At 35.1% G+C, this 14574-nt stretch overlaps 3 protein-coding genes across 10 annotated transcripts; all 3 read left to right on the forward strand.

Annotated features, from left to right (window-relative positions):
• Positions 1–1511: 1511 nt before the first annotated feature.
• Positions 1512–2600, forward strand: LOC135149877 (uncharacterized). The gene has a single exon (XM_064085676.1). It carries the CDS (start codon positions 1512–1514, stop codon positions 2598–2600), a length of 1089 nt encoding a protein of 362 aa, XP_063941746.1.
• A 2568-nt stretch (positions 2601–5168) lies between these two features.
• Positions 5169–8400, forward strand: LOC108204443 (actin-7). 2 transcript variants are annotated; one of them, XM_017373876.2, is made up of 5 exons: positions 5169–5306; positions 6238–6307; positions 6549–6942; positions 7152–7765; positions 7981–8400. In XM_017373876.2, the coding sequence occupies exons 2-5, from the start codon at positions 6248–6250 to the stop codon at positions 8044–8046; spliced, it is 1134 nt and encodes a 377-aa protein (XP_017229365.1). In that variant the 5' UTR covers positions 5169–5306; positions 6238–6247; the 3' UTR covers positions 8047–8400. The 2 variants fall into 2 exon arrangements, with proteins under 2 accessions (XP_017229365.1, XP_017229366.1); XM_017373877.2 differs by having other exon boundaries at positions 5193–5306; positions 6245–6307.
• Positions 8401–9640: 1240 nt separating this feature from the next.
• Positions 9641–13288, forward strand: LOC108209127 (putative pentatricopeptide repeat-containing protein At1g12700, mitochondrial). Of its 7 annotated transcripts, XR_010292331.1 has the most exons (4): positions 9641–10975; positions 11145–11351; positions 12513–12575; positions 12801–13288. XR_010292331.1 is itself a non-coding variant. In XM_017379899.2 (3 exons), the coding sequence occupies exons 1-2, from the start codon at positions 9805–9807 to the stop codon at positions 12530–12532; spliced, it is 1191 nt and encodes a 396-aa protein (XP_017235388.1). In that variant the 5' UTR covers positions 9645–9804; the 3' UTR covers positions 12533–12575; positions 12801–13288. The 7 variants fall into 7 exon arrangements, 1 of the variants encoding a protein (XP_017235388.1); XR_001804495.2 differs by having other exon boundaries at positions 11145–12575; XR_001804491.2 differs by having other exon boundaries at positions 9645–12319.
• Positions 13289–14574: the final 1286 nt, after the last annotated feature.

Genomic DNA, 14574 nt, shown 5'->3' on the forward strand with positions numbered 1-14574 from the left:
GAGGCAACCCCGTCAAAACAGTTGTGGCTACAGTCAGTCAGGGGATAAGAATAGCAAGTATTTTCATAAATCAGCATCTTTGCGGAGAAGAGCAAATCAGATTACTAAGTTAAAGAATGATGCAGGGGAGTGGAATGAATGGAATGAGGGCCTTGAGGAGTTGATTACTGGGTATTACAAGGGGCTGTTTACTGCAACACTTGTAGAGTGGACGGAGGTGATAGAGTGTGTAACAAATTCTATCACGGTTGAGCAAAATTTATCTTTGTTACCGGAGGTAACAGATGTTGAAGTCAAAGAAGCTTTATTCCAAATGCATCCGGATAAGGCCCCGGGTCCGGACGGGATGACCCCGGCTTTTTTTCAAAAGCATTGGTCTACTGTTGGAAAAGATGTTGTCCTGCTGGTGCGAAATTTTTTCAGACGGGGTTCTTCCTGTGGATTTGAACAACACTAATGTTGTGCTTATCCCGAAAAAGAAAAGTCCTGTTGAAATCACTAATCTTCGGCCCATATCTCTCTGCAATGTTTTGGTGAAGATTATCACGAAGGTAATGGCTAATAGAATGAAGGACTACCTTAAGGATATCATATCTGAGACACAAAGTGCGTTTGTTCCGGGGAGACTGATCTCAGATAATTTTCTAATAAGTTATGAAGTCATGCATTATCTCAAACGTAAGAGACGAGGAAATGAGGGGTTTATGGCGCTAAAGCTGGACATGGCTAAGGCATATGACAGGATCGAATGGAGTTATTTGAGAGCTATTCTAATAAAGTTAGGATTCCATGAATGGTGGGTGCACCTGGTGATGCAATGTGTCTGTTCTGTCAAATATACGGTGGTGCATGGAACGAAAGAGACGGGGCCAATTATACCAAGTCGTGGAATACGTCAAGGGGATCCCTTATCGCCTTGCCTTTTCATCCTTTGTGCAGAGGGTCTGTCAGCCTTACTCCGCAAATTTGAAGCACAAAAGTTAATTCAAGGGGTTAGAATTTGTAGACGAGCTCCTGTAATCTCCCACATGCTATTTGCTGATGACTCGTATGTTTTTTGTAAAGCCTCTGAAATTGAAGCAGCTAATATGGTGAGTTTATTGCGAAAGTTTGAGTTGGCTTCCGGACAACAAGTTAATCTCGGCAAGTCATATATATTCTTTAGTTCGAATGTTTCTGAAGCGATTAAAAGGGAGATCTGTGGAGTGCTGCAGATGAATAAAGCAGATGATCGGAGTAAATACCTGGGCCTCCCAAATTTTTTAGGACGTGGCAAATTGTCCTTATTGGGGTATTCGAAAAGTAAAGTCCAGAATCGGGTTCGTTGTTGGGACGGTAAATTTATTTCTAAGGCAGGAAAGGAGGTCTTTATCAAATCAGTGGCTCAAGCAATGCCGAGCTATGCCATGTCCGTGTTTCTCTTGCCTTTGGATATAATTAAGGAGATTGAAAGAACTTTGTCTAAGTATTGATGGGGCTCTAAACCACATCAACATTCTGCAATCCATTGGATGAGCTGGGCTCGCTTGAGCAGGCACAAAACATCAGATGGTATGAGCTTTCGCGATTTTCGAGATTTTAATCTTGCAATGCTGGGTAAGCAGGGGTGGCGTTTTCTATCAAACCCTGGGAGTTTGGTTGCAAGACTGTTTAAAACTCGCTATTTTTCAAATACTAATTTTCTTGAAGTTCCGTTAGGTAATAATCCTAGTTTTGTTTGGCGAAGTATATGGGAAGCTAGATCATTGTTGAGAGCAGGGGCTCGTTGGATGGTAGGAGCTGGCACTAATATTAGTATTGCAAATCAGCCGTGGCTTCAAGATGAAGAGAATCCGTATATTACATCTTCCTCGCCTTCCTTTGAAAATAATACTGTTGCTTCTCTAATGACACTTAATGACAGAAGTTGGGATGTGGAGATTATAAGGGACCTTTTTAATGTGAGAGACCAGCAATGCATCTTACGCACTCCTATCAGAAACTCACAGTCAGAGGACACAATTTATTGGTGTAAAGAGAGTTCAGGTGTGTTTACGGTAAAAAGTGCGTATAAATTTTTGCAGGAGCAAAAGGGTGTGTGGAGGAGGGATGATAATAACAGTTTATGGGCTAAATTGTGGAGGATTAAGGCTCCGCCAAAGGCTTTAAATCTAGTGTGGAGGGCTCTTTCATTCTGCTTGCCAACCATGGTTATGCTTTCTCAGAAGCGTGTGCCAGTTTTGCCTAGTTGCCCGGTGTGTAATGGTGAGGACGAGACAATCTTTCATGCAATGGTGGGTTGCCCTTTCGCAGCTCAATGTTGGCAATCTTTGTTCCCTGATTTTCAACAGCATATGGGGTCTGAGTTTGAGGGCTGGCTTGATGATATGCTTGGAAAAGTGACCTCGGAAAAGCGTCCCTTGGTGATTACGGTATGTTGGGCAATATGGAAGGCTCTCAATGATAAACACTGGAACCACAAGCAAGTTTCTATGAATGCGGCTTTAGTATCAGCAAAGAACTACCTTGTTCAATGGCAGAACTCCCAAGCTAGATCTACGCAGGCTAGAGGTTATTCGAAGTTTGTCGGAGACGGAGCAACTTCTTGGGTTAAACCATAGTTGGATAATATTAAGGTAACAGTTGATGCGGCAACTTTCACAGAACACTTAGCTTTTGGCATGAGAATGATTGCGAGAGATTATCGGGGAGAATTAATTCAGGCCAGGTCATTGCTGCAACATGAAGTTGTCTCTCCAGAGTTGGCAGAGGCAATGGCCATGAAGGAGGCTCTAAGCTGGATCAAGTCCAACAGATGGAACCAGGTGATAATTGAAGCTGATTGCTTGTCGGTGGTGCAGGCCATCCGGAGCAAAGTTTCTGTGTCTTCACCTTTTGGTGTCGTGATCGAGGAGTGTAAGAATATCATGCAAATGTTGAACGCTGTGTCGTTAGTTTTTATTCAACGGTCTGCTAATGTGGCTGCTCACTTTCTAACTAGGGAGTCATGTTCATATCCAGATCGAGTCATTGATAGGGAAAATATTCATGTCGAATTGTTAACTGTCTTGTTGGCTGATTTACAGTAATATATCTTTCCTTGTTCGTCAAAAAAAACTCGATAGTTCGTAGTTTGTAATTCGTATGCCGTCGGTAACTTGTGATCCGAAATCGAACCTGGACCAAAAATCGAGATTTTATTTTTTTAAAAGATTAAACTGGATCAAAATAAGATTTGGACTAACCGGATCTAATCGGACAGAAATAAAATAATTCGGCTAGGTTAGATTTAAATTACTGAAATTTTCTTTAAAATAAAATTTGTATTATTAATAAAGTAAAAATTCATGAATTATTTAAAAAAATAAATATAATATTAATTAATCATCACCAATTCATCTACTTAAATTTATAAATTAGATATGATAATTATACATATAAGATATACAAATTTATATTACATATAATTTGGACAATTCGGTCTATTTGATCTGGATCGAAATAATTCTTTAAGATTTGGATCCGTCTAGAATTTGTTTTAGTGTATTTGTTCCAGACCGAATAAATCGAAATTTTAAAATATTTAGAATGAACCTAATCAAATTTGTACGGTTCTATTTTTCGATTTTAGTTTGGTTTTGCTCGCCTTTAAATAAGATTTTTATTAATTAATAAGTTTGATAAGTTATATACTTTTGAATTATATTTAGTATATAAAATTTTATAGAGGCCATCTTTTCATCAGAATCTCGGAACTCAAGATATTTGGCATCAAAATATTACACCATTTATAATTTTATTAATCATATTCTATTATAATTATTGTTTAGTTAAGATATTGAAAAATCATATACGTTCTCCCAGAATATGGTAAAACACAAGTTCAATAAAATATATGTAACTTGTAAAATATACTTTTTTTTTAAAAAATTCGAACTGAATAGCACTCAATATTCATAAGAATAACATGTTTTTAATGCTTTGATCGTGCGGCATGTATGATCTTCGAGATTTCCGATAAAAAATAGTTTACGTTAAATTTTATTATTTAATCTTTATATATGTGTGTATATATGACATAAATAATTTAATAATAGATGTCAATCTTGATATTATTAATATATCATATTTAATTATATCAATAATTCAATATCAGTTTTTATCAAATATCTTTCAAAAGAAAAAACTAAAACGAGAAAACATGGTGGGCACTAAAGCAACACTAAACATGGTCACATTGTCACCGCCAGCTCAAATCAGCCGTCCTTGTACTGCTAAATAAAAAGTAGTCACCCAAATTATTCAAAAATAGACCAGACCCCCTCTAGATTCTTTATTTTTCTCTTGGACGGCTTTAACTTTTTTCCTTTTAGATGTATTCCACTACCTCACCAAACTATGGGATGACAATAGCACGTACATTTGATATGATCTGAAATGGGAATCCGAATTAATTATTATATATTGATTCAGGACTATTAAGATTTATCAGATTTTTTTTTGAAAATCTAAAATTTTTTAGCTGTATCAAAATGTAATTAATGGATCAATAATATATTTTATAAGAAGTAAACGATAATTAATTGAGAAATTTATAATAAAATTGAAATTTTGGGCATTATAATTGAATACATTATCCCATCCACGTTTCAATTTATTTCAATAAAATTTGAAAATGATCTGATCTACTTGAAAATGATACAAAATATTTGATATTAAAACTTCATTACCCTCAAAATAAATTTAATTATATAAGTTTGATTGAATTTATGGCATGTTTGGGAACTATGATTTTATGAAATTCCGGATTTAATCAAATAATTTGTTTGAAAATTTGGACTTGGATTTCGTTTGAAATCCATACAATCAAATTTTAGTATAAATTTGAAAATTTAAAATGACAACTCAAATCTTATCATTTGAAATCCAACATTTTAAATGAAATGCATGTTTCGAAAATACATGTTTCGAAACGACCCCTCGCTTCATTTCAAATATCCGAACACGAATCCAAAATCGAAATTGAGCCGACCGGACTAACATTTTCAACTCCTTTTCTTTAAAGTTTGCCTTGTAAGATAACCCCTTGTTTGGTTCTATCCCACCTGGCCTTTTAACAAACAACCCATTTGCCTATCTGTACTTGCCCTTTTTATCTGTTGCCAAACAGGTACCTATATTTGAGTTTCATTTCTTTTGAATTTCACTTGAATTTCGATGCCTTTGTGTTGTATATATAAACCCTATGTTCATTTGTTTTGCAAGTGAGAAAGAAAAGTGGGCTTTGTGTTGAAGAAACATTCATTTTCTCTTTGCTTCCAAAACAGGTATGTTTGTTCTCTCTTTGTTTTGTGTAAAGTTTGAATCTTGGATATACTGTATTGTTTTGTTCTAGTGTTGCTTGATCTGTGGGATTTGTTTTATGTGTTCAAGGTTTATCAAAGATTCTTAGTAGTGTCTGTTTCTGAGAGAGAGAGAGAGAGAGAGAGATGGAGAGTTATCAATATCAATCCCAGACCATAGATCAGGGTTTTTTTTGGGTGCTGTGGGTTTTTTACAAGTTTTGGGAAGGTTCAAGAGAATGGTGAATTCTAAAAGCTTAATTGAAGCTAAGAAACCTTCATTGGAGTATAAGAAATAGTTATTTACTTTCCGATAAATTTGATAATTTTGCTGTTTACATTACCTGATCATGTTGTTCATGTTGTTTAGTAGTCGTAAATAAATCATGTGACAGGGTTCTTCTGCGTAAGTGCATTTGTTTTAAGATATATCTTCTATTAATAATATATGCTAATGATGATTGCATTTTTTTAGTAACCAATCTTTACAACTTGACTATAAATATCCTCAAACGATATTGACTATATGAAGATTTATGTGTGAAATTAAAAGTTATAAATCCTTACATGCCATCTGAATGTCTGATCCGAATTGGTATAAGTTAAGCAATAAAAGAGGGAAGCAAAGGGAAAAATGATACCTTATCTAAAGTAATGTGACTTGGCAAATGTAAATTTTGAAATATTACAGTATAAGGGGTCTGGGTCTATTACCAAGCAAATGAACATAGATCGCCAAAGTGTACATGAATTAGAGAGAACACCCTTACATTGCAGGACAAGAGGCAATTAAAATAGCTATGTAAAATCTATTTATAAGTCTAAAATGAATCTCTGAACCTCTTGTGTCTTTCTATGATTGCAAAGGTACCTTATTTATGAGTTGGAATTCTGATTTTGTGATGACTCTTGCAAGGTTATAGACAATGGCTGATGGTGAAGATATTCAACCTCTTGTCTGTGATAATGGAACTGGAATGGTTAAGGTCAGTATATAAACTCTTTTAGATGTGCATGTGCATTTGGTTTGTTAAGTAAATCTCTTCCATTTGCTAACTGAAGTGTGGTGATTATTTTGACTGTAGCTTGGATTTTTCCACAAAATGTAATTGCTTTTTTTAGCAACTATGTGGATTTAATCTACATAATTAAGCCATAGTCTTCACCAAAGACATCATTTATTTAGAAAATTAATGCTTTACTCTTGTTCTCGTGGGGTAAATTCAGGCTGGATTTGCTGGTGATGATGCTCCAAGGGCTGTGTTTCCCAGTATTGTTGGCAGACCTCGACACACTGGTGTGATGGTTGGAATGGGCCAAAAGGATGCCTATGTTGGTGATGAAGCACAATCCAAAAGGGGTATCCTCACATTGAAATACCCAATTGAACACGGCATTGTTAGCAATTGGGATGACATGGAGAAAATATGGCATCACACTTTCTACAATGAGCTGCGTGTAGCCCCTGAAGAGCACCCGGTACTACTTACAGAAGCACCACTGAACCCAAAAGCAAATAGGGAAAAGATGACCCAGATCATGTTCGAGACCTTTAATGTGCCTGCCATGTATGTTGCTATCCAGGCTGTGCTGTCTCTATATGCTAGTGGCCGCACAACAGGTTTGCACTATTTTCTCTTGAATTCCCTGCCCCTTATAATTATCTTACTAATCAGTTATGACATAAAGTGTTTGATAATTTCATAGAACTTATGTTTATGCGTTCAACGAATATGTATGTTCATTATGCAACATGCTGCAAAGAATATTCGGTCTACTTTGTTTGTTGTTTCTTCGCCTTTTTTACCAAACAATCTTTGTTTACAATAGGTATTGTTTTGGACTCTGGTGATGGTGTTAGCCACACGGTGCCAATTTATGAAGGTTATGCACTTCCACATGCAATTCTTCGGTTGGACCTTGCTGGCCGTGATCTTACAGATGGCTTGATGAAGATTCTTACAGAAAGAGGTTATATGTTCACTACCACTGCCGAGCGGGAAATTGTTCGTGATATGAAGGAAAAACTTGCTTATGTTGCTCTTGATTATGAGCAAGAGTTGGAGACTGCCAAGAGCAGCTCTGCTGTCGAGAAAAACTATGAACTGCCTGATGGGCAAGTTATCACCATTGGAGCTGAGAGGTTCCGCTGTCCAGAAGTCCTCTTCCAGCCATCTATGATTGGAATGGAGTCTGCTGGAATCCATGAAACTACTTACAATTCCATTATGAAGTGTGACGTTGATATCAGAAAGGATCTTTATGGTAATATTGTACTTAGTGGGGGATCAACTATGTTTCCTGGTATTGCTGATCGTATGAGCAAAGAAATCACTGCTCTTGCCCCCAGTAGCATGAAGATCAAGGTGGTGGCCCCTCCAGAAAGAAAGTACAGCGTCTGGATTGGAGGATCGATCCTCGCTTCTCTCAGTACCTTCCAGCAGGTAATGGTCTTTTCTGTGTTTACTAGTTTTGGTACATCTATGGTGTCCACAACACATTTTAGAGTGGTTGTGTTTAAACACTTAAAATAACTAAAAAAATTGTTTAACGATTGTAGTAATGATATTGATAAAGTTAAAAGCTTACATGCATTTGACATTCAAAAACGAAGTTGATATTTGCTAAGCTTCATTGCTGATATGTTTTAAACTGTCAGATGTGGATCTCGAAGGGTGAATATGACGAATCAGGTCCATCAATTGTTCACAGAAAATGCTTTTAAGCTGGATGAAGAGACTGGTTGTGTACTAGGTGTCTTCTTTGCCAGGCTCTATACAATATGCGAGTCTCTCAGATTTAATTTTGAAACTTGGGTCAACCACGGAAAAGGAAGATTTTCGATCACATAATCGGAAATGCTTTTACAGTGGCACCTTATGAAGTGATCTTGGGTAGTATTTTGGTTGCTTGTTAGTCCGATTATAATTACTCAAATATGAAACTATTTAGATATTTTATTTAGGGTAAGTGCAAGTTTCATTTTCTTTTTCCTTTTCTTCTCTGGATTTTGGATTGTTTTGTTGTTGATACAAGTATTTTTATGAGTAATGTGATATACAAGAGTCAGTTTGATATATTCTTCGAGATCAAAATTTGATTTTAACTTCAATACTTGAGCTGCACCGTTCATGGTGGCTTAAAACAATTGTTTGGTTGGGAGCGTCTCTCATGGTAGTTCGGTGGATATTCGTGTTCCCTTGGCATCAAGAGAACAATTGTTTGAAGCATGTCTGGAATTATTAGAGGTCCGAATTGGACGAACTTTTAACTGAAATTTTAGAGCAGTATGCAAAGTATGCATGTGAGATAAGACGATCAGCCGATCACACACATTACACTTCAAAATCACTTCAACTAAATAGCCAGGCGGGCCTCTCATCTTCTGTAAAAAATGGTTTTCAACTTTTGTCGCAACTCCTGTAAAAAAAAAAAACTTGTAACAAGGGTTATTATCGTATTTTCTCAACGGCACAATTTAAGTAGAAAAGCCCAAAAAAGCACCATAAAAAAATGGTCCTTGACATAACGCATTTATAATTAATATTTCTTCAAAATGCATTATAAGCAACGCTAGAAAACGTCCTAACGAAAATACCGCTAAAAAAGACTAGATCTCAAGAGAAAATATAAAAAAGTCATTCTCCTTTTTTTTTTATTTAACTTATAATTAGTCCTTCTGCGTGTAGAACATTGGCTCTAGCGTCTAAAATAACAAAATTGTGCCGAATTTTGTCCGACTTGAATTGAGTTTGACGTTTTTTTAAAATGAGTCGAGTCTACCTGAGTTTAAGACCAACGAAAAATGAGGCTCAAGATCACTTGTTAATAAACAAGCCGAACACTGGGATTGTTTAATAACAATTCGAATCGAGGCGAACTTCAAATAAAGTCGAATTTTTAATGTCCAGATAAAGTATAACTTTGTAACTTATTTTAATGATCTTTTTTTAAATAAAAATTTTACATCTAAATTTTAATGGTGAAAAAAAATCTTGAAATTAAATTACAAAACTATATCTCATAAGAGTATTAAAATATGTGTCGAGCGGTGAAAAAAATGAATAAAATAAACGGGACCGAGGAAGCAATAATTACTCATTACTCGCTCGGTTATATATTCACTGTTTGCACGTATTTCAAGTCTCCTGTAAGATATAGTTTCTTAATATCTTTTTAAACTTTTTTGTTTTGAATGAAAATTTAAATATCAATTTTTTTTAAAAAGTATTACAGAACTATATTTCAAGAAAATTTTAAAAAATTTGACAAAAAATAACGTATACAATTTAGTCTCTCCAATCTAATGGGACTGAGTAAGTACTCCATAAAACAAAATTTTACTATGTATCTGGTACTAAGTTACTAATACCGTAATAGTATCAATTTTTTAACCTTCATACTTAGAAATTGTGCCCCAAAGTGTGTCCGAGACGTATAAATAGGAACCAGAACTGTACGACATGCATTCTCTTACCATAACATGATTAACTTGAGACCATCGTCTCTTCGACTAGCTTCATCACTTCTTCACTCTCTTCCAAACCCTAACCCATTACACTCACATCATCTAGACACACGACAACTTCGCTCTACTTGCTCGGACTCCCAAAAACACGCGCATGCTCTCAACCTGTTTGATCAAATGCTCCAGACACAACCCCTTCCTTCTATCAAAGACTTCACTAAATTCTTAAACATACTTGTAAACTCCAGACAGTACTACACTGTCGTCTCTTTGTTTACTGACATGTGTTTTTTGTCCTTTCCTGTCGATTTGTGTACTTATAATACTGTGATCAACTGTTGTTGTCATGTAGGGAGATTTGACTATGCATTTTCGCTGCTGAGTGGGGTTATTAAGCGTGGGTTTGGCCCGGATGTTGTTACTTATACGACGCTTGTGAGGGGGTTGATTAGGGGAGATATGGGCGTGGAGGCGGAGGGGTTGGTTAGGAAGTTAGTTAGGTGGAATGAGGTTGAGTTTGATGTCGTTATGTATAGTACGATTGTCTATGGACTTTGTAGAGAAGGTGAGGTTTACGCGGCGATTGAGTGTCTTAGGTTTATGGAAAAGGAGAATTGTGAAGCTAATGCGATAACTTATAATACGATTATTGATGGTTTGTGTAAGAGGGGACTTGTTGATGGTGCGTTGGACCTTTTTTCTGAAATGAAGAAGAAAGGTGTGGGAGTGACGGTTGTAACTTACACTTCGTTGATTCATGGTTTGTTCAAGTCGGGGCAATGGGAGGATGCTATCTTATTGTTTGATTCGATGGATGTTTCTCCGGATGTGTATACTTATAGTGTATTGGTTAATGGGTATGGGAAGAGAAAGATGGTAGAAGAGGCTAGGAATATTGTCTTGAGAATGATTAAAATGGACGAATATCCTAATATAGTCACGTATACTACACTCATGCAAGCATATTGTTTACAAGGAAATATGGATCAAGCATTGACCGTGCTCATCTGTATGATGAATAGCATGATAATTCCTAATTGTTGGAGTTATAATGTTTTGATGGATGGTTATTGCAAGAAATTGGAAGTTCATAACGCTTTGAATCTTTTAAGGAATATGGCCCGCGAAGGCTTGGAACCCACAAATGAGAGTTACAGCATTTTGTTACATGGCCTATGTCAGATGGGTAAATTTTCTCAAGCACTTAACTTGTTTTATGATATGCAAGCTCAAGGGTATAAACCAAATATTGTGACTTATGGTACCCTGATAAATGATCTTTGCAAGAACAAATACATATTTAAAGCACTCTCATTGTTTCATGATATGCTATGTAATGGTTTAATTCCCAACAGCATTATATATGATATCCTTCTTCGTGGATGTTATCGGAATAATATGTATAGTGAAGCATATGTACTCTTGGGCACTATGATTGTTCATGGCATCTCAGCAGATGCATCTACCACTTCATTTTTACGACGTCTACTCTCCTAGAAAAGTAAAGGACCTGACTCTCCTTGCTATGCTTCTGCCTTCAGAAAGTGCTTGCAGTTAGATTGGTAACTTCTTTTTTTGTTATTATCCTAATACTACTACACAAGCTCCAAGCAAGTGATTTTTATTCTATACTGTATCAAGAGTTACACACACATATCAGCAAACATTAGAGGACATATTTTTTCTCTTTTTCCTCAATAGGATAGGAAAATTGTAAGATAGTTTAAAAGTCTTGTGTTCTGTTCTGTGATAGTGGCTTTAACCATGATTTGCATCTTGTAACCATGATGTACCTTCTGACCCCTCTTTTTATTCTTGGACAGATGTTACTTTAGATTTGAGTTTTCTTTTGCTATGGAGATGGTTAGAACTTAGGAGAATAAAATGCCTTACATAAATTGCTGTAAATAGTGTGTGCATTTTCTACTTTTGACTTTCGTCTCTCTATTAAACAAAGTTGGTAATAACTAAAGACGTGGGCTAACAATGCTATAGACAAAGCAGTCTTTTTGCGCAGCTTAGTGATGAACATGTTCATATATATGTTTATGGTCATTCTCAGTACTTCATTAGGAAAATGATTGTTCATTGAACACTTCATTATTCTGAATCAATGTTAAAGCCCGTAATTTTGTTGAAACCGTATCTGCTGGCAGCCTTGCATGTTTCTTGAATGAAAACATCACAATATCATGTTATAGTAGTAAACAATTTGTGGTTCTTCTATCACACCTGACAGGATTAATGACTTCTTATTATAATGAAATCACTTGTAAAATTACCATTCAAACAAGTTATAACTGAGATTTTTAATGAATGATTGATTTTGGAAGTGTGGATTTTAATTTATTTTTGTAAAAGTTGCTTAGGATTGTTGTTGTTTATGCTAGCACAGCACAGTAACTTAACACATATCTAACGGCAATATTGAATGAAAAGATGTAAAGTTGGCATGGTTCAAGGACAGAGACAGAAGTACATTCAAACTATAGCAAAACATAGGTTTTTTGCTGAGAGTCCATATCTTCAGGTTAGGGAACTGCAACATCTTCTTTCTTTATCTGCAAGAAACCTATATGTTTTGTGGGGAAACACGATTATAAGAAATTGTTGTCTCTGGGGAAGTTCTTTCTTGCATCAATGACTAGTATGATATTTTATATATAATACTGGCTCCGTTTGTTATATATGACTATAATGACAAAATTTATGGTCTGTTACAGGAACAAGAGACCGAAAATGACACAGACGGTGATCCTGCAAGGGTTTTTTCGTGGGCTGTTAGGGTACGTTTTATAAATTTAGACTTTGCAAGTTTCTTGGATATTAAAAAAATCAATTTGATGGCTGTGGAGTGTTAATGTTCTGATAAGGAAGATGAAGGGAGAGTTGATGCATATTATACTTTTTTATTTCTTTCGAATTTTGTGTACTCTTATATTTTTCGTGTAATGTTTGTGTTTCGTATCATGTCGTGTTTAACTTGTGTCGTGTTCATGTTTGAATTTCAGGTACGCCAAGCACCCAAATACACGGAACATGAATGTACATGAGACGAACGATTTGCCAGGTCTATGTGTAGCAATCTTTCACTTTAAAATCCAAAGGGAACTTGCATTAGTGATCAGACAATCACACAATCGCAATCCGAACAATGTAAAGCATGTCTGACATTAGAGATAATCCTCCTTGCATAAGCCATGAAATCAGCATTTAGCAACACTATCATCTTAAAATGGAGTAATGGACATATTGTGCTGGAAATTATAACGGATGGTTGGTGTCACCTGACTAGCAAAATAGGGCACTTAACCCTGGCCACCTCAGAAAACCAGTGTTACAAGAGAATCCTATTTTATCTTTTTTAGTAACTTGTACTGCATTCCTTTTCCTCCCAAGTCAATTGCTTATACTATTATACATGACACATAAGTAGCAGTTTGAAACATTATTTATTTTCCAGCCAGAACTTTTATTATACAATTATCTATTTATCTCACACACAAGTTGTAGAGTGACTATCAGAATTTGTTGTATTCAAATTGTTCTTTTCGAGTTTTCTGTCAAAAATCAAAACGGATTTATAAAGTTAAAGGCCTGTTTGGGCATAAAATAACTCTAGGGCTTATTCATTAAAAAAATTATATTTTTTATATAAATTTTTAGTTATAAATACTAAAGAGGTGTCTTATTTCATTATGTAACAAAAACTGACTTATTTCAAAAAAATAATGGCTTATTTTTATATTTTTCTAGAAAAATAAGAGCCCTGGTTGGAATTTATAGTTTTGGCAAAAATTAGGGGTTTGAGGTGGTTTAGAGGTTTGACCACTAGAATCCACTAATTTTAGTGTTTGGTAGTTAGCGAATTGAAATAGAAGTTTGGGTCCAAAAAGATAATTTTGAAAAAGTTACATTGAGGAGTTTTTTAGATTAGAGGTTTTGGTTTGTGTTCGAAAAAGCTAATCAATCAGATATTTACCAAACAGTTTTACGGGAAACAGCTAATCCAATCCGTTAATCGAAACATCTAATTCAAGCAGTTAATCAAAATATCTAATTTAATCCGCTAATCGTTAATTCCCAAACAAGGCAAGATCAATCAAGCTGTTTGAATTGCGATCAGCTGAATTATGTGAGAATTACACGTATCAAAATGGGGAGCTGAAAGTTTCGACGTGTGTAGCAGCAGTTGCATCCCACAACTAGGGTGGTCAGGTGGTGTAATGCTTCAACCTCATTTATACCTCTCCTGAATTTTCTGTTTCTTTCATAATTTACTTCTCTCTCTTGCCTCCTGTTGCACACATATTAATAAAAGTATATTTATATACTATAAATTTAAATATATTTAATATATGTACTAGTTGTGTTATGTGTCATGCATATTCACTTTTTTAGTATAGGTGTTTAAACTATAATAGTTAAAGATGCAATAATTAAAATAGAGTTAGTTGTGAAAATTTGTTTGAAATATATTATAAATTTGTTTTGAAGCTATAAGTCGCGACCGTTTGCTGGCATGAAAATATATTAAAAAAGTATTCTAACCGATTTCTAGTTATAATTTTATTATACTATATTTTGCGTGTGTTAAAAAGGATATTCCAACTAATTTCTAATTATAATATTATATACTATATTTTGCATGTGAGAATCATATTCATTTGGCTTTCCATTTATAATGCATGTTAATTAAAATTAAGTGAAATATAATAAAATTAATTTTCGATTGTAAATAATTCTATATTTGAAATTGTTGAAAAAATATACATGTTGAAGATC

The sequence above is a fragment of the Daucus carota genome, chromosome 1 (genome assembly GCF_001625215.2).
Source record: "Daucus carota subsp. sativus chromosome 1, DH1 v3.0, whole genome shotgun sequence".
NCBI classification, from domain to species: Eukaryota; Viridiplantae; Streptophyta; class Magnoliopsida; order Apiales; family Apiaceae; genus Daucus; species Daucus carota.

Coding starts and splice junctions, on each gene's coding strand:
- LOC135149877 (XM_064085676.1), top strand. CDS start 1,512: ATGAGCTGGGCTCGCTTGAGCAGGCACAAAACATCAGATGGTATGAGC.
- LOC108204443 (XM_017373876.2), top strand. CDS start 6,248: ATGGCTGATGGTGAAGATATTCAACCTCTTGTCTGTGATAATGGAACT. Junction 6,308..6,548: donor ATGGAACTGGAATGGTTAAG/GTCAGTATATAA, acceptor GGGTAAATTCAG/GCTGGATTTGCTGGTGATGA. Junction 7,766..7,980: donor CTCTCAGTACCTTCCAGCAG/GTAATGGTCTTT, acceptor TTAAACTGTCAG/ATGTGGATCTCGAAGGGTGA.
- LOC108209127 (XM_017379899.2), top strand. CDS start 9,805: ATGATTAACTTGAGACCATCGTCTCTTCGACTAGCTTCATCACTTCTT. Junction 10,976..12,512: donor ACATGGCCTATGTCAGATGG/GTAAATTTTCTC, acceptor GGTCTGTTACAG/GAACAAGAGACCGAAAATGA.